The sequence below is a fragment of the Hirundo rustica genome, chromosome 16 (genome assembly GCF_015227805.2).
Source record: "Hirundo rustica isolate bHirRus1 chromosome 16, bHirRus1.pri.v3, whole genome shotgun sequence".
In the NCBI taxonomy this organism is placed as follows: Eukaryota; Metazoa; Chordata; class Aves; order Passeriformes; family Hirundinidae; genus Hirundo; species Hirundo rustica.
In genome coordinates, this window is record NC_053465.1 from 3566623 (window position 1) to 3593765 (window position 27143).

Consider the following 27143-nt stretch of genomic DNA (forward strand, 5'->3'; position numbering starts at 1 on the left):
AGTTACACTCTTACATGAAAAGGTTTGTTGTACTCTAAAGAAAGTAATGCCTCGTGTTTGAGTTCAGTCTTGGTGAAGGAACCTGAAGCCAATTCTCCTGTGCAGTGGGACGTCCTCCCTGCTGTGACCACACACAGCAGCAGGAAAATGCAAAAACTTCCTCCCAAACCATGCAGCTTTAAGTGCATCTTTGCCTCCCAGCCAAGAGAAGTGTCCTTCTCCATTCCTGCTTCCCAGAGAATGTTTTTCCCTCTCCCTCTTTTCCCTGTCATGACAAAGTGTTAATGAGGATAAACAATTCAGAGTCCTGTGTCTCTTTCCCCACCTCTTTCATGACACCAGGTCTCCCAATTCCTGATTCACTGCTCAGTGTCTCAGACCTGGAGATGAGATGCCAGCAGCACATCCATGGCACAATTATTCTGCTTCCAGTTTTCAAAACTATATGCTGTATTACCTGTTAATACAGATTTTAGCCAGGATTTTTTTCAAAGTAATCATTAAAATGTAGTAGGCAGAAAAGTTTTAGACATCAAATCTCTCTCACTTATGTACCTGAAATATCAGCATGAAACCCAAAAAGAGATTTGGCTTTAAAAATAGTGTTGCTACTGAATGTCCAGACTGTGCTAAAAGCAATCTTTTATTTTAACAGAACTGAAAGGTAAATGTGTCTGCAGAACAGAAACCTTGTTTCAAGAGGAACAACACTTTCCACACATTCAGAAATTACATTTATTAGCTTGCCAATTTACATAGAGGCAAGTTCTACAGTTCATGTGATGACATTACACTGCAGTCTTGAGCTTGCCTACAGCTTTGCAGTTTGCTGTTATTCACCACAGATCAGCTCCTACAAGAGATTAAAAATACAAGTTATTTGATTCAAGAATGTGTACAAGGTACACTTCAAACAAAAAGTAATAATATTTAATCTCAGATCAGGAATAGAAGCTGTTCTATCCAGAGCAGAAAATATTTCAGCTGCTTGTGATGTATGGAATAGCACAAATAAAGGTACAAACAGCATCTGACTCAGAGAGCAGATAATCCATACAACGAATTTGCTGATCAGGGGAAGGAGCAGTTCAGAGAGGCTGTCTGCTGGTTCAGCAAGTATGAAACATGTGAATATCATAGAGAAACCTGTGAGCACCACTAGAGAGCCCCAGCTGTTCTGTGTAAGCCCATAAAAAGCCTGACTAAACCCGAGTGGTTCAATGCAGGGCTTGACAGACAGTACATCTCACCTCACTAATGGAATTAGGCTGTTTCCCATCTCACACGCAATGAGGTCACAGACACCTGCGCACACTGGCACCTCACCAGCCGCAATCCCCTCCACTCCCATGCCTGCAAATCGAGCCGATTATCTCCAGATATTGGGGATTAATGGACTCAGCAGTTACAGACTATCGGTAACGCCACGCTTGCGCTACAGAGCTCCAGCCACGCACCCAGCCCACCCCACCCACTTACATTTCACTCCTTTTTGGGTTTCACCGTTTTCACCGTGGCCACCGCTGCCTTCTCCGCCTCCGCTTTGAACTGCGGCTTCATGGCGGCCCGCACCGCCTGGGCGCAGATCTGCGAGTAGCGGATGTAGCTGCGGCCGGGGGGACACAGAGCGGTGAGACCCGGCCCACACCCCACGGCCGCCTCCCCGGGCCCCAAACCCGCGTTCCCCCCGCACCGCTGTGAGCCCGGCCAGGCGCTCCCTGACAGCCCCGGGCCGCCAGCCGCTCTCCCCCGCCCTGTCGCGGGGCTGTCGCGACAGCAGTACCTGAGCCCGGCCTGTCGCCAATACGCCACCATGGCTGTGGCTCCGCGCGGCAAGGTCAGCGCGCGCCGCAGGGGACGTGCCCGCCGGCCAATCAGCGGGCGGGAGCCGCTCAAGCGCGCCGCCGCTCACGGGCGCGCGCCTCCGGCAGCGGCCAATCAGAGCGCCCCGTTCCGGCGCGCGGCTCCCGCCCTTTCCGCCTGCCCCGCCCCGGGGTCGCCCCGCCCCTTCCCCTCGGCCGTGAGGGGCGGTGGGCGGGGCCATGGCGGCTCCGGTTGTGTGTGCGCTCCTCACGGCTAATCCGGGCCGAAGGCGTGCGGGAGAGTGTGTGCCCTTCCCGGTATGGGAGGGTCTCATCTCCGCCTCCACCTGCGCCCGGCCGGGGCCTGCCTGGCTGTCAAAGCCACCGGAGTGTGTGTGTGTCGGTTCAGTGGTTCAGAGCTGGTAATTGCCGGAACTAAAGCACACGTCAATTACCTAAGGAACATAAATTAAAGGCCAAGTTTTCTATGAGGCTCATGGCTAGTTATAGGGCACTTCTGTTAGTTACACATTTACTCCTTCCTCAGTCATCCTGTTGTAATCTAAGCATTGGAGCAAGCGGTTAAAAGGGTGTGTTCTGCACCTAAATCTGTTCTCACCCCTCTGTGCCATCACTTCTTGTTTTCTTTTCCCTAGATAAGCTATCAAGGAAAAAAAAAATTTAAAAAAAAAAATAATCAAGGATGTGGAGCCAGTGATTAGTTTTAAACAGACTGTCTTCATTCTGGAGTTGATCTGTGTGTGGCCAAGCTGTAACAGTTCTGTCCCATCAGACACTGCCTTGCCGTGGGTTTCCTTTGGATGTTGATACAAACACCTGAAATTCAATCATTTGCTCTAAACAGATCCATAAAAGACAACATAGTAAACTAGAAGCTATCAACACAAAGAAAAATAGTCAATTTCCCACACATAATAAGCAAAAACCTATTAGAAGACTCAACTCATGTTTGATACACAAGTAATTTGGTCCTAACCTAATGTTCATTTAAATAATTAAGACAAAATACTTAAGGAGATTAAATACTGGCTTTTTAACAAGTCCTTTCACTTTTGTCTTGTTTGCTTACTTCCTTTCATCCAAAGTCAAACCATTTTTAAATCACAGAGTAATTTTCAGCTTTATTAGAGATCTCATTTAGTCCAGAACCATTGCAATTAACAATCCACATGGTAATGTCAGGGAAGAACCACCAGAACAAAAAGAACAACTGTTCACCAGATATGTCAGTCTGTCTCCAGCATACAACAGTGAGATCTGGACCAGTGATCTGTTTTTTGGGTTTTTTAACTGTTAAACAACTCTGCTCCTATAAAATTTTGGGTTAGTTTCTTAAACCCACATATTGCAATTTTTCTGACTTAATTTTAAGGAAATAACTAGGGTAAATGAGACAGAAAACAATTCTTCATGCATTTGTTTTCTTCTTCATTTTTGTGTGAATTGTATTCTTATTTTGTGACAGATGTGGCATATTGGAGCAAAGTTTTCCAATTTGCAGAAATGAAATAAATTAAAAAATATTTATTATGACAAACATCTTTCTGCATTTTTAGCACAGAAAGGTGCCAGTGGTATTGAAAGAAAATATATTTGGTTTCAAAGCCCCAGTCATAACAATGATAACAAAACGATACAAGACAGCACCAAAGATTTTGGGAAGCCCCTCTGTGCTACCTAAGCAGCATATTTGATGCAAGACAAGTAACTGCAGTACTTACATATATTGAGAAAGGGGATGTTACACGCAATTGCTTCTTTAATGGGAACATCTGATGATTTGATAGCTGAAATAATTAGCACTAAGATTATTTTAAGCCTCATGGGCAGCCCAGGCCACATAGATGGCTTGGCAGAGAACACTCATGCCAGTAGAGCTGGGCATTTTTTTCCAGCTGCATGCCCCTGTATTCCTGTCCCAAGGCTTCTCTGGTTCCTCTCCCTGACCCATTCCTCAATTGGTTTTGGCTCCACAGTTTTCTTTTCCCACCACATCTTCTCTCTGTACCTCCCTGTGAATTACCTCTGCCTGCAATTTTGTGAAATCAACTCAGATATAAATCCACAATGGAGATACGCAACCTGGATGCAATTATTCACACATTTAGCTCTATTTACTATTTGTTGGTCTTGATAGATAAAAATTCAGCATGAACTGAAAAAGCTCAGCCTTTGGGAGAGGTACCAACCCTGCAGAGGCAGACTGGATATCGATCACTGACAGAAACAGCGCTCTACAAAAATTTCAGAATAAATATCGATGTTCATGCAGCTGTTACAAGGCACCATTAGAGATTTGTATGACCTGTTTGCATGCCCAGTTTAGGTGCCGGGAGATACTTTGTAAAGCCCTAAACTTTCCTCAGGTGAGAATTTTCAGAGAGAGAACAGAGGAGAGAGCAGATAAAGGAGAGAAGTTTAGAAGGACAGAGAGAGGTTGCAGAGAGAAGGGGATAAGTTAGGAGGGTTAGATGCAGAGATCGAGAGAAGCCGCTGCAGTGCGATTAGCAACATCCAGAAATGTGAGCGTGGACGGGTCTGGGGCAACTGAGGACGTGAGGTTAGACGTGTCCAAAGAAACTGGGGGAGTGAGGGAAGAGGCATTCTGAAAGGTGAGATTGGAGACATCCAGAAAAGGTGTAGAGATAAGATTGGAAACATCCTCAGGAGTCGATGAAGATAATCCAGAGGCGCGCTGAAACACGAAATAGTTAAAATCGGTGAGGTCTAGAGATTCTGACGAGGTGGAGGAGCTGTACTCGGAGACACCTGGTGAGGATGGAGGGATTGTACAGGAAAAGTCCAGGGAAGCTGAGGAGTTGTGACTGGAAACATCTGTGGAGGACGAAGAAGTGAGGCTGGACAGGTCCAGAGAGAGTGAAGAAGTAGGGCTGGAGAAATCTGTGGATAGGGAGGTGACACTTGAGAGATCTAAAGAGATTGAAGAGCTGTTGCCAGACTGATCCGGAGAGCCTGATGAAGTGAGACTTGATAGGTCCAGTGAAACCGAAGAGGAGAAACTGGAGCGCTCCCAGGAATCTGAAGAGGTGAGACTGGAGAGCTCTAAGGAAATTGAAGAGGAGGTACTGGAGAAGTCTGAGGAGAATGAAGATGTGAGACTTGAAAGGTCCAGAGAGGATGAAGAAGTGAGACTGGAGAATTCCACAGAGGATGAAGAGCTCAGACTGGATAAATCCAATGAATCTGAAAAGGGGATTTTAAAGAGTTCCAAGGAGGCTAAAGTCTTGACACTGGAGGGGTCCAGGGAGGCCAAAAAAGTGAGACCAAGTAGGTCCAGGTAGGCTGAAGAGATGACACTGAAAAGCCAAATAAATCCCCAACATGATGGGTGTTAAATCAGGAGTATTTTAAACAAAATATCTCTATCATCACCCCAAAACAAAAAGACAGCATGAGCCCAAAACATACTTTTTTGAAAATAATGATTCAAACTGTGTGCTTGGTCTCTTGATAGTTTCTCTTTTGGTGCAGAAAAGCTCCAGTAATAGGATCCCACAGAATTATTAAGAACATTGTGCCTTTCCAGGGAACCAGTACAGAACCACACATACAGTTGCAGCCAGTCTCCTCCCCTGGCATGTCTGTCCTTGTTCAACCAAATTTATTTTTCTGTGTAGCATGTGCAGGATTTGTTTTCGAAAGCTAACAATGTGCTAAACTGATTCTGTGCCTGAGAAATACACATTTCAGCAACAGCAGTTGTAACTGTTATTCTGCTAAAAAGAGGTCTTATTTTGTTACCTTTCTTTTATACCTCTGGATATAAAACCTGTATAGTAACAAGATTTTTTTTTTTTATTTGTGCTAGTTTGAATTCTTTAATAAAAATATCATAGAGAAATTGTGATAGAAGGCAGACATGATTAAAAAGGGAACAGAGCAGCTTAAATTTCAGTTCAAAAAGGTGCATCTAATTATAGTGTGAGTAGATCAAGAGGCTGATCCTCAGCTGCCTTCTCTCGTCTCGGGACTGCGCCACAAAGCTCAGAGCACTCCAACCTGCGGCTGCCTCTCCACACAGGCACAGGGAGGCACAAAAAGCTCTTCCCTCATCACAACCACATTTTACAGACCAAGGAAGTGCAAGATACAGGCACAGGAGGCTGCAGGAGAACACACCCCAGCTTCACCCATGTTCTTACACAACCCATGTCCCGATGAGTGTGTAATGGATTTAACATAATCACCACGGGTGCAACTCCCACCCAGGTCACTTCTTAACTGAAGCAGGTGTCATCTGAACAGCCACTGAACTGGAATGGTGTCTTACTATGCAAACATTAAAATCGTGGGGATTTAGCACAACGCAAAAATTGCCACACTATAAAAAGAGCTGCTTATATACCATTGACAACGCCCCCGAAAGTTCTTGAATAAATTTAACATTTATAGATAATGCTCCTGTAATTTAAGAGCTGTTGCAACATGGTTGCAATTCTTTAGAGAGTACAATGTTTATAGATCAAGAGGCAAAACAAATTACTTTTTCCAAACATGCATAAATTATGATGAAATTACAAGTTTGCTTGCTGCCCTGTGTTTTTAATAAAACATAAAAGTAATTAACCCCCTAAGAATCCCTTGCTATCTAAAATCACTATAATTTTGTCACTGACTATCTTTAATCTCAAAGTTTTCTCAAGTACATTTTACAGGTGAGAACAAATATTTTAAAAAAAAGGCAAAGTACAATAAAAAGAGAGCATCCAACGGGCTATAAATTCCATCCCTAATTTAAAACAACAAAGTTATTGCACTTTTTTTTCCAATGAAATAACACTGTCAAGAAACGTGGAATTACGGTCACCTTTGTACAAAACGTAGAGGTCAGTAATAACGTTTCCTACCTTGGGTAGCTGTGGATTTACCTCCTTTCTCTGCCTGGGTAAGCCATACTGGGCTGTGCTGGTAAAGCTCTGCTGTTCTCTCTGCTGCTGACCCTAATCTGCGGCACAGCCACTGGAAATGATGCCATGCTGATGACAATACGGGTCATCTCCTGGAAAATCTCCTGTCTGAGCACAGCACTGCACAGAGTGCCAGCAAACACCTCACTGAAATCAGCTCTAATCTTAAGATAAAGATTCAGTTCTGTGCTGTTTCCTATTACAGGACGGTGTTTTGAAGGTTACTTGATGAAGCAGATGAAGACATCAATTTTTAACTTTTGGACACCTGGATTCAAAGCAAAAACAATTTTGCAGTGTCATCCAAGTCTCAGCTGTCCATTCTACAAAATCTGGCATAAATAGCCTAAGGAGGGATCCAGGATCTGCAAAACAGAATTCAGGTACACTCAAATTTTAAAAATCATGTGCATTACTTCTTCTTTTCATGTATTTAATATCTTGTGTTACTTTCTAAATGTGGTTATAACAAAATAGCGTGATGATGTAAGGTATTTTGTCCACAGCTGGTGCTCATGGTCCTCCTGAGGTAAAAGCAGTTAGTTCAGCTTGGTTATAATGTGTAGCTTTACCTGTAGAATAATTCAATTCTACAGCAACATGTAAAGCAAAGCTATAAGATAGAAATTAGCAGGTCCTGTGCAAGTGAAAGAACAACCTCCACCTTAAGAAGTGGAAGGATTCTAAAATGACTCACTGCTTCCACACAAGCTCTTTATCAGCACTCTTCAGTTCTTCCATAAACAAGAACCTCAGCAAGTTGCTGACCTTCCCTTTGAACCAATGCTCTGTCAGGGCCAGATTGGAAATGCTGCAGTTATCACACAGTGGGTGCTCATGTTTACTATATATGACATTTATTGGAAATACAAATGCAAGTACAGACCACAAGAGACAGATCAGCAATGTTGTAGGAAGTGGTGGTTACAATTTTTCTGCTTTTTTTGAAGCAAACTCCTGGCTGGCACTTGAAGCGCTGATTTGTTCGTATCACATTCCTCCACCTCTGCCACTCCACATCCCCCGTCCCTTCCCTTTTTTTGCTAATTCACCCTTCCTCCTGGTCCTTCAGTTCTGTTCCTCCAGCTGTAGCTGCTTTTCCCCCACCTTCTCCACTCCTTCCAACCACCAGAACCCGGAGCTCCTCTGCACTGCCCCTCTCACAGCAGCGCTGCATTCATCCACAGCAACCCACACTCACTGCACTGAATCCGAACACAAATCTCAGCCCAAGCAAGATTGAAAATCTTTCCACGGGATGGATTCTCCACAGCAAACTGTGAAATCTGGTTGCTAGTTAAAGCCAGATTTGCAGAAAAGCAGAGTTATTAAGAAGCAAAAAAGACCACAGCAGCTATGAATGTGCATTTTAGGAGATGCATTTCACGAAGCCACTCGCTCCAGGGATTTCTTCACTTTCACCCCTCCCATGTTAGATTACTCACCTCATAGTTCTAAAACACAAATAGACCAGAAAGTTTAAGGAATTAGCCAGAATGGAAACAAAATTTTATTTAAAAAGCGCCACATACAGAAAGCCATACTCTGACAGAATGAAAATGCAGGCATATAAATAAGATAGAAGAAAGAAGTTGTTGAATGCCTGTAAAAATTAAACAGTATGGGTTTTTTCAGTGCAAGGCCAAACTGTGAGTTCTATTATGTAGTCCTTAGTGCAGAAAAATTTGGAAATGAAAAAACTGACTTTAGAATATCGAATGATGCTAATGGCTGAGCAAACATATAAAATGAGTTCCAAGCTAAGCATTTTTATCAGAAATGATGGTACAGTTTTGCAGAAGTTTCACATACAGTTTGAAAATTGAAATGTTGTTTCAGTTGTAATAATGTCCTGTAAAAGTATGGCAAATCTCAATGACTTCAATTAGTAAGGTAGTTTCAAACCATTTCTGTTTAAAAAAATATTCTGTGTTAAGAATAGTTAATTTTTAAAAGTTATATATCTATATTCCTGTTTTCTTCCCCCAGCACGAACCTTAGAGAAGTGTTCTTGTTTGTTAAAATAAGCTCCGGTTCTCTATCTAGCAGACACTACTTAATAGGCAATTTGATATAACAGAAATGGCATGCAAAATCAAATATGCTGGGCTGGGTGACATTACAGTTCATAAAGGCTAAGAGGGTCTTGAAGTCAATTGTAAACTTAGAATCAAAATTCCAGGAAAAAAACCTTGGGCACCAAACACCACCATCAGCCACGCCTGGGCTGTGCCTTTCATTTTTCTGTTCACACGGAAGGAGCCTGGTGGGACAGAGTCCCTGTGAGGTGCCCAGGACTACCCAGAGAGCAGCAGGGCAGGTGCCAGGGGCTGACCTTTCAGCTCTGCAGAGTGACTGGTGACAGTACCAAGAACCTGCAATGAGTACCAGGAAACAGAGACTGGAGAACACCAAGTGAAACCCTTGTGAATGCAAAGGGCCTTGTACTGTGAGCAGATTAGTTCAAAGGGGAAAGGGATCTGGAACTTAGAACACTGGTTAAAATAAAGGACAGCACAATATCCAGTGGGTGGAGCAGGTTATTACTGGAACGTGATCAAATTAATTAGTATATTGTTAAATACTATTTCCTCTTTTGTTTAGGTATCTCCTCAGCCACCTTCACAAAGGTTGAGTCTTTAATTGGTTATTTAAAGTGAACACCTACTACTGTAGCAGCTTACAAGATTTTAAGGCTCTATGCTTACTGTACCTTTATGTAATGGGCTTTTAGAAATGGAGATACTTATTGCAGAAGTTTAAGATAAAATTTGATTTTAAGGTACTGCATGCCCAGCTCATTAACGTTGCATTCAGGAGCAGGATTTAGCTCTTGGTAGGTAGGTAAGAGACACTTTGATGTTTCACCCTATAGCGACTGAAAAAATATTTGAGTACCGTGGTAGTTCAACCAGTCAAGTTAAAAAGCTTATCAAAAAATATTTTGTACATTCTTTTGTACGTCAAGCATCAAGTAATAAGCTTTCTGTAAAACCAAGTTGTATCACACAACAAAAAGAACAATGCTGGAACAACCATTCTGCTTAATTTTGGGCTTGGTCCCAAAAGAGGTAGTCCGTAAGTCACACAAAAAAATAAAAGCCTAACATGCCAGTGTTCTCCACCATATGCAGCCTCACCACTAAACGAGGCTATTTCGTATCTGCAAACATTATAAATTAGTGTTCATGTAAATACAGGAACTACACTTGAAATTTATTTCTTCATCTGTGACCGCAATTCGGTCCAGCTGACCCAATGTATTAAATAGCCTTTGAGCCTCAGCCTTGGTAAGAATTCAGCTTTTCTCCAGAATAAATTTATAACATGCCTAATACACACATCCTTTAAATAATAAAGGATACGTGTATTCAGGCCTGGAGAGAAGCGGCAGGTCGTTAAGCCTCGTTAGTGATACAGGTCTAAGAACTATCATCATTTCTCTACAAATGCTGCTGCTGCCATCGAATTCCTCATGGTTCCTCTTGCTGAAGCTGCAAATTCTTCAATTTCAGCGTTCAGCCTTTTAATTACCCACTCCAATGCTTCACGGCCCTACAGTTAAAGAAAAGTTTATTAGTGTATAAATCTTAATAAATAAGTAAATCAGTTAAACTCTTATTGAAAATGACTAAAGACACAGTAGTTGACAGAGGAAGGAACAGAAATACATGGCTCTGATATTTGTTATTTCAATGACTGGAGTATTGCTGGAACATGTTCTGCCTGACATTTCATGAAAACAATTCCTTATATCAGCAGTTCTCACATTATGATTCACAAAAGCCTTTTTATCCAGACTGCTTTATCGTTCTCAAGACTGAACTCAAGATATCTTTGGATTGCCAGAGGACAGACTCAACTAAAATACTGTTTCATTGCTCCCACATAACTATTTCAGATCTGTATGAACGTAGATCCTTTTTTGACAGCAAAAATGAATAGATGGCAACAAGAGGGCAGCAAAAGAATGACAGTGTCACACTGTTGAGTGAGTGCAGATGTTTTCTAGAGGTAAGATTCAGAGATCTTTACCAATAACATTTTTTAATCTCTATTCACAAGAAGAAAAAGAAGAGGAATTCAGCATGTTGAGTGTTCAGTCTCTACAGTAAAGGCAGCAGAATGATGTGGCCCCTTCCTAAGATTGCTGACAAAGCCAAAAAGTAAAACAGATCTTTATTCCCTTTGACATTTAGCCAGTGACCACACATTTTACACAAAGGCCATACTTACTTTTTTAGCATTGGAAGAAATTGTGTTTGCCATTAGCCCTTCTAGGTAACTGCTGAGACTGACACCTTTTACAGATATTATTGCTTCTTGTGTCAGAATGGTTCTGAAACAGAAAGCAGAAACATTCTGAGTAGGTTGAAAGAGATACTCCATCCCCCCCAGAAGTACATTCCCTCATCAGCTTTGCTGTGTAACACAGAACTTCTTGCCCCCTAAGCACAACCCACTTCCACTGCTACTTATAAAATAAAGCCCAAGAGTGCCTGCCAAGCCCAAGTCTCCCTTTGTGGCTCTCAGCCATTTCCATCTTTAGCATCAGGATGTTAATAGTGGAAACAGCAGATTTGGGAGTTCCAGTATACTGGGAAAACAGTATTAAAACATGCCCTTCAACATTAGGGATTGAACACTTCTGTCATGAGAGGAAATAACCCCAGTGTTAGAATCCCTAATGATCCTTCAGAATTTTCACCACTTCCAGCAGTACAGACTCACTAAGCTCTGAGTTACCTTAAAAATCCCGAGCAACCACCAAACAAAAGCCTCGAAAATCAGAGGCTAAAGGCACATAAATGTGCTCTCTAGTGCAGATCTGTGCTCAGGCTGACAGAGATCAGGAACAAGGAGCTGCAAATTGCAGATGTACACGAGCTCAGCTACAGGCAGAACACCCTGGACTGGAGTGGACTCCAGCACAGCAGAACCCCAAGTCTCCCGGTGACTCTGCAGAACCAATGTCACTGCAGGAAGTGACAGTGCAATTAATCCTCTTCTAGACATTTTACTGTAACAGAGGCCATGTAAAACTTATTTTCTGATCAAGGGAAATCACGGATATTTTCAAAGCAAAATCCAGTAGTTGTGGGCAATCTCAGAGCAGGGAGGTACTCACTTGTGTGGTTCATGAGGGTGTGGTTTATAGACAAGCCTCTCATCTACTGACACCAGGTTTGTAAATGAAATCTGTAAAACACAGGACAGGATTATCCCTTGATACAAATAACAAGTGTACTATAAAGAGCAAAATGTTACATGATCAGGGAATAGTCACAGTGTACATACACCAAGAGGCTTTAAAACATTTTTTCCTAACACCACCCCCACACCCAAAACTCCTCCTGCTCATTAATATGTTCACAGCTTCAATAGTGACGTGTTCCAAGAGCCAAGTGGCTCCGTCCTGAAAAACTGAACTGATCAACTAAAACCACTTAAACCTTTAACTTGTATTGTTCTAATTCAAGTTATTTTCAAGATGATTTTCCTTTTCATATGTACAAGGTGCTGTTTTGCTCTGTGATCCATGTCAGTGGCACAAACACAACTACTTACATTACAGGATTTAAGCTCCATTGTTTTTTTCACTGGGTCAACAACAGAGTGCTCCTGCACATAGGTCCTTGTCCTGCACGTGCCGATGAGCTGGGGACAGGCAAACAGAGATGGGATCAATCCCACTAACCCACTGCAATTCTTCATGCCTTTAAATGCATGGGTAGTGGTTATTGTGTTGAACAGACACCAAGAGAACACAAACAAGATTCAGCTCAAAACAAAGTTCTTCAGTTGAGGTAGATCTCATTTTCTAGACGGAAGCAGTCTGAGATCCAGGCAACTTCTGGCTATCAGGGTCACTGTGTGCTGCTGTTAAGCTTTCCAGATACATAAATGCTTAAACCATTAAACATTTAAACCATTAAAGTTAAGAAATGACACACATCTGTGACAGCTGGCTCAGGAGCTTGTCCTCCCTGCGGTGTCACTTTCTAGCCTGTGACACAATACCCACCGATTTCACAATGGACGGGATGCCCCACTCTGTGCTCAGGAGCCTGTGGCTGTGCAGCTTCCCACTGGGATCCACGTGTCTGTCCAGGACATCAACTCCCACCACGCTGGGGTTCATGGGGTTGGGGTATTTCCTCATGGCGGCTGTCATCACAGTTTCCCAGGGGTGACTGCCCAAACACAACCATGACATTAAGCTGCACACCTGTTTTCAACAGGATTATATCTTTCCCTGGAGAAAAACTTCTATTTCGTTGACTGAGCAGCGCACATGAAAATCAAGTATACAACACACCTGATTAACTGGATGCACTAAGTTCTATTATAACCGGATAAGAATGTTTGCCCTGTGACACCATGCTAAAAGACTGCCCTTTATACAGATTTTCGTAATACCAGAATGGTTTCTTAAGCTTCTACTTCCCTCTAACGAGTGCTCCGGGCAGATCATTTTTAACACAGTTGTTCTGGAGCACTCGGGCCTCGGCACCACCGACGCCTCATCGCGTTTCGGGCAGCGCCGTCCCGGGAGGGCGGGGGCAGCACAAGGACACCGCTCGGTGCCGACAGCGCGGGTGGCACAGCTACAGCCCGTGCCGAGCTTCCGCAGCCCGTGAGCCCGGCCCGGCGAGGACGGGCGGGGGAAGGTCAGGGGAGGCGAGAGGCCGCGGCCGCCGGAGCGGGGCCGCGGCGCGGAGCTCCCGGGGGGCGGCGCGGCGCCCGCAGCCCCCGGCCCGCCGGAGAAGGCTCCCCCCGCCCGGGGCCGTCCCCACCGCGGCCCGCCCGCCGCCGCGCACGGCACCTACTCGAACACGTGCTCCGAGGTCCAGATCTTCATGGCTGCGGGGGGCACGGCCCGGCCGCGCTCCGGGGCCGCCGCCGCTGCCGCCGCTCGGCTCCGCGGGCCCGGCTCCGCCGCCGGCAGCGCGCGCCTGCGCGGGCAGCGCCCGCCAATCGCCGTGCGGCGCCGCGCTGACGTCACGGGGCGCGTACGGCGCGACCGGGGCCGTGCCCGAGCGGGGACGCTCGGGGTGAGCTTGGGGCGGCCGCGGGCGCGGCCCGTGACCCCCCGGGCTGGGCGTGAGGGGCGCGCCCGCGGTGGCTCCGCCGCCCATCGCGCAAAGGCGGGCGGCTGCGGTCTGCGAGCCGCGCTCCGGTCGGGCCGGGGTTCGCACGGCCAGCCCGGCCCCGCCGCCCCTCGCCGCCGTGCCCGAGCGCGGGGGAGCGGCGCTGCGTGTGCACTATGACGTCAGCGCGGCGGCGGGTGGCCGGTGACGTCACACCGCGGCGCCGTTACCGCGCTGGGCCGGCAGGGGGCGCAGGCGGGTGTGACGTCACGCGTGCGAGGCGCGGCCCCGCCGGTTTTGTAAGAGGTTTCGTAAGGGTTTCATAACCCGCGGCGCTGCCAGGGCCCGGCGGATGTCACCGACTGCCCCCCGCCCCATCCTCGGCGTGAGCCAGCCTCATTTACGGCCTCCATCGAGCAGCGCGCACAGCACCAAACAGGCCCACGGGCGTTATTGGCGCGCCATCAAGCGCTGCTAAAATTCTCGACAAGGTTGGAAAGCGCCGTGAGTTCAGTGAAAACGGGGCTCACACACGCGAAGAGGGAGTGACCTTCGTGTACTCATAACCGCACAGAAATAGCCTCAGTGGAAAAGCATGAGAGGGAAACTTCCCAGAAACAGATGATATCACACGGGGACGTTGCTGACACCGCCTGCCGTGCCAGAAACCCCAGCCAGCCTGTGTGAGGACTCACAGGCATGAATATCCCCTGTGTATCTCCAACATCAAATCAGCAGCTCTGTTACAGAGAAGCTACTATTTAATGAGAAATACCAGGTTCAGCCAGTAGCAAATACTTAAATGGGAGCTATTAAGAGAATAGTTTTTTTTTCTGGGCATACCTGTCTTGATCCTGTTTTCCCTGACTCACCTCACGGACTATTCCTGAACGTGGCTAACACACTGCTGATCTGTGAGAGTGGACAGATTTATTGCTGGGAGATTGTGAGCCAGCTCTAAATCTATTGTAGCCCGAATACCCACCCAGTGATTTTTGCAACTGGAGGATTTTGCAAAGGATGTTAAAAATGCAAAGCATTTTGAGAGGTCTCAGTGTGACACACAGTTGCGGAAGGTGGTGACCTTAAATAGGCAGGGACAGTGCAGCAGATACCCATCCCTTACCCATCAGGCTGCCTGTAGCCTCTCATCAGTTTGGTTTTTTTCTTCTGTAAAAGAAATGCTATCTGCTGGAAGCAAAGCAAAATGTCATCTCCAAGAAGGAAGCATGCCAACGTATGGTGCAGATTAGGAGCTAGATTTCAGCAGTTCTTGCTCACGTAGACTTCAGGCTATTTTAACAGGAGATTTGTTAAAGTATGTTTCTATATCTGAGTGATATCAAGTGTGGAACTACTTATAAACCTGCCTTGTAAGAGAAATACCACAATTATAAATAATGCAGCCAGACTTTAGGAAAATAAAATGCGCATTTGTAACTGCAGAATAAGAAGTGGCACATTAGAATTATTTACATACATTATAATACTATAAAATCCAATATCTTTGACCCTATATATTGTCAGTGTCTAACAACTGAAATAAAACACTCTGTCAGTTGTTTGTCCAGTCCAAGGCAGTACCAAAATGATCACTGAGGATGATGATGGACACCTACAAGTGAATATAAAAACCCGTGGAAACCCATGAAGAGATTCCTTCGTCCATATGTCTCTTTCAGGGGCTGTTTGCTCACAACTGCTAAATGCAGCTGATGTCTGAAATGAGCCTTGTGATTCTACAGTTCAGATTTTGGCAGGGCAATCCCCTTGGCATGGCTAAGAAATACTGGAAATTGCCCTAGGAATTCTGTGGGAAAGTACTCTGAGGCCCCAAACAATTTACTTGCTCAATGAGGCACGAAGATTTTGTAGTACCAGACCCATATTTGCCAGTAGGGAGGTGTGACGTGTCCCCTTTAAGCAGCCTCATAGAAACCACATCGTTTTGACCAAAAAGCATAAATATCAGGAAATAACTCACAACCCAGAAGTCTCTTTATCTCCAGCATTATATCCAGATCATTCCTGCTCCCCATAGTGAGTACCAAAACCCCAGACTGTCAAACCCAATTTGGTTTGACAATACACTACTGTGTAAAATACAGGTATCATATTTCTGTTGGGAAACCAACGTCGCCCTGGTTGAGAGCCCCGCTCCAGACATCAGCCAGCTCCCTCTGCAGCATGAAATGTCACTGAATTCCACCCTGAAAAGGGTTTGGTGACAATGGCAGTGACTCAAGCTGCACTTCTGAGGGAGATGAGTGCAAGCCTGAAGTGTCATTCATCACGGGTCAGAACTGAATTGTGCACAGGTGACACTGCAGGGGGCTGATACAGAGAGGGGTGAGTGGGGAAGCTCTGTACTCACCTGCTGTACTCCCTGTCACGGGCTCTGGTTGCTTCCCTGCTTCAGATGTCACAACTTTGCACTTTTCACAAGACAGCTGAGGTGTTTACTGTTTCTTACACTTAAGAAAATTATATTTTGTGGTGTATTTTCCCCCCGTCATATTCTGAAATATGGCTATGCTGCAGTAACACAAGTTCCTTTATCTGAAATCCAAGTTTTGTGCGAAGTATTGGTATTCACAGGCAATATTAATGAAAACCATCCAAAGGTCTTGCTCTTTTCTTGAGCTTGGAAAAACAAGTTCCCAGTCCATGTGTCAATCTGGCAGTTGTAAAGATAGAAAATTGTCAGTGTTTTCCAGACATACCTCTTCAGTGACTTCCATTATACAATTCTTCATGGCTGCCCATCTATAAACACTCTTTCATCAGCTGTTAATTCAGTATCTCCTCAGCCTCCTCGTGCTTTGGCTGTATTTTCCTGAATGTACTTCTCAAAGAAAACTTTGTTGGATAGCAAAGCTCCTTTTCAGTACTTCCAGAACTGGCTCATTAATGTCTGGCAAGTCATAATGCATCCCTGTATGACAAAGTCACATCAAATGGTGCTTTTAATAAACAAATGTGTTTATTGACAGAAAGAAAGCACAGCAGTACCTCAGTGCAGGATGGTACCAACTCCTCTAGCTTTGCCCATACTTTAGTAGGAGTTTTGTTCAAGTAATTTTGATCCTTCCAGATTTCTGGTTAATATTTAAAGAAGACACCAATGGAAAAATGCCACCACTTCAGAACATTCTGGAACAGTGGTGTTAGGCACAAATTAGTTTCCATGATGAGACATTTATTAGGTCAGAACAGAGCTCACACTGTAGCAGGGATTAACATTCACATGCTTTGGTGCATCTCTTTGTCTCTTCAGAGAAACATAAATGGACTAAAAACATTTCCCCAAAGCCCTTCATCTTCCTTCTTCAGAAGAGATATTGTCCCAAATTCCTCATCACTGAGGCCTGTAGCCCTCATTTGACCCAGGGCAGAGAGAAAGGACCAGAATGCAGCAAACAGCACTCGAGAGCTCCCTGAGCTCCAGAAACCTCACAGCCTCAAGAAGGGGAGCTGCACTGCCAAACTGCCCCTGTGCAACTGCTCTGCAGCTCTGGGCACGGTGTTTGAGCTGTGTGAGCTGTGTGAGCTGGCCCTGGTGTCACTTGAGGACAGTTATTTCTGTTCTGGAGCTGCTGCTCGTGTTGCTCTGGGACAGCTCTTCACATGGCCAGGATGGGCACTGAGAGGGAACAAGGCAGCTAAATTTCTGTTTGCATAGTGAGCCATAAATGAGATGGGAAAATGCCAGGAAGGCCATGCTAGCGCTGCAGAGCAAGAACGACTGACCAGAGCTGATTTGGGCAATGCTGTGCAGCCCCAAAACACCCACTGGAACAGCTTGGCTTCAGCCAGACCTGCAGCAGTTCTCTCAGTTCAGTGCATTTGTTCTTCACCTGCTGACAAACACTGACTTGCTGTTTGTATCACGCAATTGAGTTCAACTCAATCATGACACACAGCAGTGTAAGACAACCAAATGCCTGTATTTATTTCTGCACTTTATCAATTGACCAGGAGAGTTTTGTTTTCTATCCTGTAGTATTTACTTCCTCCCTCAGTTTGAAGAAAAAACAGCTTATAGAAATAGCCAACAAATCCCCTTCCCTTAGTCCTTCATATTCTGCCAGAAATAGCTGTCAAGTTGCCTAGGAAATACAAATAAAATTTTTACAGATTATCATTTTCTATCCTGAGACTAATACCTATCATTCCCTAAGAAGAGAGGAAATGCCAGTAACCATATCAGCTTTCAGAGAAGAGTTGCAGGTGTTTATATAATTACTAAGAAAACAGTTTGAATAGATTCCTGCCTTCTGTGTGGAAAAACCATGAACGTGGGGGCCGGATAACAGGTGTTATCTGTGTATTCCACTCCCTGCGTGTCCCTGTGAGAACAGTCTTCTAGATTTCAATTTGCACAAGTCCTCACCTGTGATGAAGCACCTTTTCTTCCCTTTGCAGGCATTGGTCACCACAGCTACAATTACACCGCACAACTCTCCAGGATGTGATTTCAATAAAGCTGTTCCAGTGCCTCAGGTAATGGAGACGTCTCAGGGAAAACCTGAGAACAATTCAGAATGCAAATGTCCTGTGTAAACCTGTGTACTCAGTGTCAAATAAAAGCCTTTGGTACTTTATGGAAGACATCATTCACAGAATGCAGCTGAGGAAGCTCTCAACAGGAGGTGAGGGATATCCTAAAAAAATTGAAAGCGGTCTTTGGTCGGAGAGAGAATAGCCTCTTTATCTTGGCCATGGATTTGCTTTTTCTTGGAGAAGCTCTGAAAGGCAGAGTTGCAGTCAGAAGTGATATGAAAGAGTGCTACAGAAGGTGGCGAATCTCCCGTCAGGTCCTACCGTGGATCTCCTGTGGTACCCACAGAGGGACTGGCACGCCCCAGAGAGCTGCTCTGCGAATTTATAGGATATTCGGACCGAGTGTCACAGGATCAATAAGCAAAATCATTTAATATGCCACTCACATTTGAAGTCATTCTTATTGAGTGAAAAACAAAAAATTAGTGATAAGATCTTCAGAAACCTGTGGCCACTTGGTGTGGAAGGACAGCTTGGGATCTGAACTGCTAAATGGTGGTACTGCTGCGCTGCATCTACAGCAGCTCAGTTTTAGCTGATTTGAGCTACAAGCATCAAGGGGAGACTGGGATTTTGTTACCTGCCATTTACTATCTTTCCCTTCCCCAAATACCCCTGCACACCTTGAAGAACCCTGCCCAAAATCCCACCAGTGTCCTGCCCCCCTCCCCCCAGTAAATTCAAACCCAGACATTTTCTTTGCTTCACAACACAGAGTTTAAGTTAGGGCATATTAAAAATGTGCATTTTTAATAGAATGATCTGGGGCAAACATTTGATTTCCAGATCCTTTTTATTTTATTCTTCTGCCATAAAATGTGCCAGGAGGCTTAGAGCTGCACACCTTCAGAGTGCTGTTGCCTCATATACCTTCCTCACCCAGCGTGTGATACATCTCCTGCAGTTGGGAAACACTCTGTCTAACACTGCCTACACTAACCAGGCTCTGGCACTGTTTATATAATTTGAATGCAAATAATTATTTTTCTTATCAGCTTCCTCCCCCACCTGACAACATCCAAGATGTAAACGCCCTGCACACAGGATCCCACCCAGCTGGCCTGAGCTGCTTCTGACACTCACTCTTCCACCTGCCCTCTGGGCTCTTTTGTTTTAACACACTCAAATTACCGCAGAGAAATGATTTACCACCTTGCACAGCTGTGCTTGGCTTTTATGTTTGGCAGCAGAGATCTTAAACAGGTAGTACATGGCCCTTAAATGGCTTTTGGCAAGGAATGATCTGGTTTCAATTTAAAAACTGACTCAGAATTTGTAACAAGGTAGGTGCTGTTTGACTCATTTTGACTTTTTAATTTAAGTTGTGCAGTTTCCTTGACTTGCAGAGTTCAGGCAGTTGGATTGTGGCTCTACAAACATCTTGTCTGTGTCAGGAGTGTGAGCAGCAGCTGCCACCAGGTGTTAGACTGAGCACAGGTCCCCGCTGGTGCATGGCTGGGGGATGAAGGGGACTGTCCCGTTGTCTGGGAAACGGTCTCTGAAACTCTGAGAATGTGACAGATCCCAGCCAGATAATGTTTGCTCTTGCAAGCATCACAAATGTGCATGTGATCAAGTAGGCAGATGATAATCACATGTTATCACCCACAACTCATGAGCAAGCACAGTAACAGCACAATTAAAGACAAAACCACAGATTTTAAAGTACTTTGAAAATGCTGATGATTTTGTGTTGTTTGGAGATAATCATGTTTCTCACAATGATCCTTGTGCAATTCAAAAGATGACAACAGTTCTTATAAAAACACTGTGCTCTCAAACATTTGTTGGGTGCAACTTTCAGTGCAAAGCCTGAAGAGCCAGTGACAACAGGTCACGGTCAGAATTATGTATTAAATCACAAACATAACTCATTGCCTTCAGACCTTGCTCCCGTATCCGAAATTTCTATCAAACTCTTTGTTTTAGAAAGCTTGTGCTCCATCAGCTATCTTTGGACATGGTTTAAAGAAACCACAACCTGGAAATAACAGTTGTCACTTTGTCATACACAAAGTACCGCACTTTGAAGTGGCCACTCAGTGCTGACATCTCAACTGTCACCAAGACAATGATCGCATCAGTTATGAACCAAACACTCTCGAGGCACGTAGGCTTTCACGTGCCCATGGCTGACCACACAGCTCTGATGAAGGCAAGCCATTAAATCCTCTTACCTTCAAAGTTTTGTGGGCCAGAGAACAGGTGGATCCTGGATTTGAGAGTATTTCTGCTGTCCTTAGTGATGGGATTGTATTTGTTACTTCTTTGCAGAGGGAGGATCCTGTCTCAGCAATTGAGAGCACAAGTCCTCCTCTCTGGGACCACAGTCCTCAGATCTTTAACTGGAACAGCAACTTAAGGCTCAGTCCCAGCCTCTCATCTGGGCCTGACAGTGGGAATTCCCAACCCCAAGCTGAGAAGAAATGTTGGTGTTTGGACAGGACGGACAACTCACAGGGAAACAGCGAGCACGGAGGTCAAAAACTGCACCTGAAAATGATCCTTGTCCTTCTGGGGATGAGGCGCTCTGACTGTTTTAAATTTTTAATATCTTATCTGGTGGTTTCCTGTTTGTAGCTTCACTGAAAATACTTCTCTTTTCCAAACAGCCTTCTGAGGGGTTCTCATGAGTTGATTTCATCCAGCCTAAAGGATAAACTATAAAAGAAAAAGAAATAAAAATATTAATCGAATAGGAGAGTTTAAGATGGAAGCATCATGCAAAGATCTTCCATGCAAATAAAGTAACAGAATACTCTTCATGCACAGCTGGGACAAAAGTAGTTTCTTTCATGGTATGCTCTAATAAACATATTATACTGTCAAGTAAGCAGTCTCCATAAAATCTTCACAAATGTAAGTCATTGATTCCTTTAAGGAAAAGTCAAAATCAAAGGCCATGGGATGGTGTGATCAAATCTATCAGAGTCCAGCCTCATAAAATGTCTGAATCTGCATTTCCTGTAACCACTCTCTGACACTCCAGGCCATGGGGCTTTTTTTATTGTGAAATATTACAGCACTTAGGGCAAGTGAGAGGAATATGTGGGAATACTTATAATCTTGGAAATCCTGCAAAAGAGCTCCACTACATTCTGTCCTGATCCAAAGCCAAACACATTTAGCAGGCCTGTACAAACCTGCTACACACAGACCAAGAAAATTGGAGTGAAACGTATGCAACAACTTGAAGAGGACCTAAGAATTTAGTAAATATTACAAGAACATATGAGCTGTTAAATATCCATTTGCAGACCAGCCCTGGGTGGGTTGCACTTAGGAAGGACAGCAAGTAAAATCCTCACAGCCTGGACTCAGCCCTCAGACTCTTCCAGGCCTTCCACCACCCTCATTATTGTTAGTTAGCACAGCTTCATTAGTGATGATTAATTAGCCCTTTGGGAGAAAACAGCTTTTCCACCGTTGCACTGCCTAGACTTAATGTGCTGCTGAAACGAAGCTGTCTGCAACTTAGTGTTTCAGCAATAATAAAAGGAATAAGCCACGTGTATAAATAAAAAAAGGAAAAGTTAAATTCCATGCGCTGAGAAATCATCAAATGTACCCCAGTGTGATTAAGTCAGCTCTACTTAATCCATCTCCTGAGGATGCATATATGTTCTCTGTTACATGAGAACAGAGTCCAAAATGTTAACAGACAGCTACAAACTGAAGTTAAAAATATTTTAAAAAGGAGTAAGTAGTTTTAGCATTGACTACTCTTCTCACAAAACCATTTAAAATGCAATTTTTCATATCTAAATCTTGCACAGTGTACATTAAAGCACCTTCTACCTAGCTGCCTCAATTTATTTTTTCCTCTAAATTGAGTAATTTAGGAACCACTTCCAAGTTGCTGCAAGTAAATAATGTTTATATCCGTTCTAGTGCACTGAATCAATAGGATATCCAGCAGGTTCATGATTAATAAGACAGCAAAAATGGAGTTTAAGGTTCTTAGTGTCAATGTTTGGTTTTCATGCTCAGAAATAAGAAGAAGTTTTATAGGCGCTTTCTACTGGTGAAAAATTCTGAGTATCCAGGAGCTCTCTGAAATACACAAAATATTGCAAAGCAGTAATTATTGAAAATAAAAGTCTATGAAATGTAAGATGAAGAGCACAGCTCTTTTTAATCAAGATGTGCATTCTCTGTGTCTTCAAAGTCAGGAACTCCCAAATGTGCAGTGGGAAGAGTAGCATAGGAACAGGAAAAACAAATACTGCGTGATCAGCTGGACACTCCTGAGCAGACAGACCAGGGATCCATGCTGCCAGATCATCAGTGGGGGGAGCAGCAGGCAAGGAGACTTCTAGGGAAAATGATGATATTAATAAAAAGCCTCCACAAAGCTTCATTAATCACAAACTTGGAGACAGCCTAGTATCAGCAACGAATAAAATGTATTTCATTTGCTTACTCCAAAATCAAAGTTTGTTCACTTTATAAATGTGTGTTTCAGAGTGTCACATATCTTAATCCTTGCTGATAAAAGAGGCTGTAAATATTTTAAAGAAAAAAAAAAAATAGATGATGATGATGATGATGATGATATTGCTGAGGTATCACTGCATCCCTTCTCAAGAAGGGAAAAGACCTGGGTTTCAAAACTGACACATTTCTGAGTAGCTTTTATTTTCCTCCTTCCCTGAAGTTCAGTGGAGGTATCTGAATTATACTTACAAATGCATTATGTTTGGGTGATTTCTTTAAACAATATAAAATGCTATTGTAATCAGAGATATTCAGATATTCAGTGGTAGGAAATGTTCCCTTTACAAGCCGTAATAACCAGTATTTGGTGTAGGAATAAAGAGATAGGATATAACCTTCTTAGGATGGTTTGGGTTGGAAAGGACCATCTTGGTGTGGATGATTTTGATTAAAGAAAAAGAAGATAAAAATAAAAAGTGTGATTTTACAGTCTTAAGTTGCAGTAACTACATAGAAAAATCTTTGTAATTAGGCAGGAAGCTCTTTACAGCTGACTATTAACCTGAACAGCACCTTTTAGCTCTGTTCCTGATTCTTTGATGGCTTTATTCAAGAAAATACAAAATACTCATGCCCACAGAACGCTAGTGAAATATGTAAGAAGTAGTATCTCAGATGTTACAAATATGAAAACGTTGAGGAGATTTTCTAGGATCAGCTAAGGACTCAATTCGCAGGAAAAAATTAGTGGGAGTTGAGCTTCCAACTCACATGTTACCTTTTCTGAAATCTGTCTCGGATGGCTTTTCTGAGACAAAGAATGGTTCACCTGGAATTAAAATGTGAGAATTCCCAGTTCAGTCATGTGAGCCACATTTTCCCCTGTACCTTCTTATGTTCTGAATTTCATTTCCATGCTGGCACATAGGATGGGTGTGTGAAGGAGTCCTTGCACAGAACATGACATCAGAATTGGCTTTCCTGAAGTAGTTTTATTAATGTTTGTTGGGGAGGACAGACCCATCTTTCCCCCAAACCTTTGCTGTAGGGATTAGGAGAGGTTGGTAATTATTGAAGGGGCAAGGTAATTCTAATGTATATACTTTTTTCCATTGCTATATTTTTAATTTGGAGAAGCCTTGAGGAGTTTATTAAATTGCCATGTACTCCATGGACATAGTTTTTAATAAAATGAATCCTGAAAGGATAATTTAGCAATGGATCCTTACAAACACAATCGCAGGAACACAGACATGAGTTGAGCTGTTCAGATGTCTGTTTCCATAACAGCACAGCTACAGCAGGTCCTCAGAGACACAGGATACTGTTTCTATGGTAATAGAATGCCTGAGCCTCGAGGCTGCACTGAAATCAATTATGAAAAGTAGGAACTAATATTTTAGATTAAAAAGACTTCCTTGTTCACACTTATTTGTGTTTAGCCACTTGTCACCTTTTTGCTATGCCTGGATTTAAGTTGGTGACTCTCTTGAGTTTGTTTTTCTAAAACAATAGGTGGTTTCTGGATGTTCTGTCTGCCCACCTCTTACAGCTTTTTCAGCTGCTGGTTAATTTTATTCCAGTTCCAGTGTGGCAGTGCTGTGTGTCTGGCTGGGGCTCAGCACAAGGAGTGGTGACACCGCTGCTGGCACATGCTTGCAGTGAATTCAGCTGCTTTCTGTCCTTGCCTCAGGGCAGGAGGGGCAGGAAAGAAAGGGTGGGGGTACAGAATATGCAATTAATGGTGCTTTGTGAGCACCTCAAATAGGCAATGGTAACAAGTAAGTGAAAAGTGCTAGAAGGCAGCACAGGAACAATTTCAGGGTGGTAGGAGGGTGCATAGAGCCACAGACAGTGTAGGAGTGTCACTTTTTGTCTTAAAACATGAATTATGTCCCTGCTAAGTAATACCAGTTGTTAACAATGCTGCTACTCCCAATTCTTTGTGCTTTTCCCATGTTCCTACATCCTGAGTTGCCTAGAGGCTTGGCTGTAAAAATTCTTCCAGATTATTCTTCTGGGATCAAATCACAAAGGATCTGTAAAATGCTAATACCGAGCAGATTCGCAACAGAACCTGTGCACTCCTTCTCAGGAGACCATCAGAAACTGAAACTAATCCAAGTAAAGAGCATTACTATTGCTATTTTCAGTAATTTCAGAGCACCACGTATGCAGCCTGAGTCTGGCTGCAGTGAGTGTCTGGATGCTGAAGACTTTTCTGAGCATTTACCCAGGATTTCAGGACAAGGAGATAACACGTTAATAGCTGAAAAACTGCTGATACAATTTCGGCGTCTGCTTTTGAAAATCGGAGCCATTAATGGTGTCAATAAATTTGAAAAAGTCACGGTAATCCAATTACTGCTATTTTAAAACACTAAGGTTCCTTTGTAGCTATGGAAACAAAAATGCAGACATTAATGAGCAAGGGGGGAAAAAACCCTGGTGTTTCCTTGACGACAGATAAAAGCAAAGCTCTGTGAGACCCAAAGGAGAGAGGGACAGAAATACCTCTCACCACGACAGACAACTGAAATCCCAGTCCAGTGCAATAATAAACTTCTCTCTGCCAGGAGTGCTCTTTCACAAGACCACTCCCTGCCTTCATCCTGCAGTTATCCATGCATGAGGCACTCAGGGTAAGAATTGCAGTCCTAAAGCACGAGATGAGAACTGGAACCCTCCTGGGGCACTCCTGGAGCAGGTGAGTGTTGTGTGGAAGGTGGAAGAGCATCTCAGACCCCAGGGTGAGAAGCAAAGCACCAGATCTGGGCCTGCCCTGGTGCTCTGCAGTGTGGATGTGACTCATGTGCTCCACATGAGCTCGGCGTGGGCGCAGGGGACACCACCGTGGCACCCCCAGGGCTTGAAGAGCTCCTGTTCCCTGCAGTGCATCCTAAATTCAGTGTTCATATTTCTATATATATTTATATATAGCACCTCTTCTGCCAGTGAAAATCTGTATAACTGTTAGATAAAAGTATGACACAGATAGAAGCAGTGTGAAACTGCAAAATAATTGTAACCGCTTGAGATTTAGCTGGCAGCTAAAATTCACAAAATATTGTTTGTCAGAGGAACTCAACATTGTTCAAAGGTAATGTAAGAGTGGAATTGAGACAGAGCTAAATAAGAAGATGCCAGTCAGGTTACAGGGCTATTTTTCAGTGGATAGCATATAGCATAATAGAATATTGATATGTAAAATAATTAATGAAACAATAAACAGAAGATTTAATTGGCAAAATTCTCCCAGGCATTTTGGAAGAGGTGAACTTTCAAAAAAGGTCTCATTTTAACTCTACCCAGCTTATGGTATCCCTTCATAATGGGAAGGACAGTGTATCAACTGGCTCAAAATCCAAAATTTTGGTGTGTCAATTGCAATGAAGAACTGGATACTAAGCTACAGGAATGTAGGGTTTCCTTGACAACATGCTGGGAAAAACCACAACTACATAAAAACTTATGAGGAAAATAAAAAGAAATACATAATTGAGTTGTCTGAATGGTGTGGACAGTGGGTTTACTGGTGACTGGTGCTGGCCTGGGGTCACCGTGTTGGGAATGTTTCTCTATAGTTACTGATGTTTCCTTGATCTGAGTTGGTTCAAGTGATCAATGACCTTGTCAAATTCTATTCTCTTTCTCTGTAAAACACATTAAAGTCAGTGTGCTTGGTGGGCTTTAGAACATTTCTAACTACTGTCAGTAGTTCTGAGTTATCTGTTTTTCTGTGACAAATAAGAAACAGATGGAAAAATGAATACATCTGTAGTCTGTGCACGTACAAACCACTGAACCTTGTTGCCTTTTCGAGTTGGAGCAACTGTTCCTCTGAAAGCTACATTACTTCTAAGTGTGTCATAATGATAATTACTCATGTTTGTGATGTGATATGCCTGAAAAAACTACAGCTCATTAATCCTGCAGTCCATAGGATCTGGAAAGACCCTTCCTGTTCCTCCTGCAAAACATCTCTTTGCTGGCAGAGGTACCACAACATCCTACAGTTTTTAACCTTTCAACTGTCAGCAAAAGGAAGATATGGGCAAGGAGAAGGAACTGAAGCTCTTCATTCCCACCCTATCACCTGATACTTCAGGAACAAACCTGGACTCATCTGCTTTTTCTCTCTGATGTCCAAGATTTTTTTTGGATTTAGGCTATCCTTGTAAATTAGTCCACAAAACAACCCTTCACCATATCTGCTTACGGTGAATTAATACTAAAACCCCAAACCAAATAAAGCCCCAAATCAAACTGTGTGATGATTTAGCATTTAGAGCCTTACCTAA

General features: G+C 43.7%; 3 protein-coding genes across 3 annotated transcripts; all 3 read right to left on the reverse strand.

The window, feature by feature from the left end:
* Positions 1 to 711: 711 nt before the first annotated feature.
* On the reverse strand, positions 712 to 1902 carry ATP5F1E (ATP synthase F1 subunit epsilon). The gene is made up of 3 exons (XM_040080188.2): positions 1784 to 1902; positions 1480 to 1606; positions 712 to 853 (listed from the first exon to the last, which is right to left on the reverse strand). Exons 1-2 carry the CDS (start codon positions 1813 to 1815, stop codon positions 1483 to 1485), a joined length of 156 nt encoding a protein of 51 aa, XP_039936122.1. The 5' UTR covers positions 1816 to 1902; the 3' UTR covers positions 712 to 853; positions 1480 to 1482.
* A 2388-nt stretch (positions 1903 to 4290) lies between these two features.
* LOC120760258 (uncharacterized protein DDB_G0271670-like) lies at positions 4291 to 6840 on the reverse strand. Its single transcript, XM_040080297.1, has 2 exons — positions 6713 to 6840; positions 4291 to 5140 (listed from the first exon to the last, which is right to left on the reverse strand). Exons 1-2 carry the CDS (start codon positions 6838 to 6840, stop codon positions 4291 to 4293), a joined length of 978 nt encoding a protein of 325 aa, XP_039936231.1.
* A 1394-nt stretch (positions 6841 to 8234) lies between these two features.
* On the reverse strand, positions 8235 to 13682 carry PRELID3B (PRELI domain containing 3B). Its single transcript, XM_040080004.2, has 6 exons — positions 13582 to 13682; positions 12777 to 12945; positions 12320 to 12409; positions 11880 to 11950; positions 10988 to 11090; positions 8235 to 10306 (listed from the first exon to the last, which is right to left on the reverse strand). Exons 1-6 carry the CDS (start codon positions 13611 to 13613, stop codon positions 10187 to 10189), a joined length of 585 nt encoding a protein of 194 aa, XP_039935938.1. The 5' UTR covers positions 13614 to 13682; the 3' UTR covers positions 8235 to 10186.
* Between the last annotated feature and the right edge of the window lie 13461 nt (positions 13683 to 27143).

Coding starts and splice junctions, on each gene's coding strand:
- ATP5F1E (XM_040080188.2), bottom strand. CDS start 1,815: ATGGTGGCGTATTGGCGACAGGCCGGGCTCAG. Junction 1,607..1,783: donor TGGCGACAGGCCGGGCTCAG/GTACTGCTGTCG, acceptor CCCCGGCCGCAG/CTACATCCGCTACTCGCAGA.
- PRELID3B (XM_040080004.2), bottom strand. CDS start 13,613: ATGAAGATCTGGACCTCGGAGCACGTGTTCGA. Junction 12,946..13,581: donor ACCTCGGAGCACGTGTTCGA/GTAGGTGCCGTG, acceptor GTGTTTGGGCAG/TCACCCCTGGGAAACTGTGA. Junction 11,951..12,319: donor TGGAGCTTAAATCCTGTAAT/GTAAGTAGTTGT, acceptor TGTGTTTTACAG/ATTTCATTTACAAACCTGGT.
- LOC120760258 (XM_040080297.1), bottom strand. CDS start 6,840: ATGACCCGTATTGTCATCAGCATGGCATCATTTCCAGTGGCTGTGCCG. Junction 5,141..6,712: donor TACCCAGGCAGAGAAAGGAG/GTAAATCCACAG, acceptor TTGGCTTTTCAG/TGTCATCTCTTCAGCCTACC.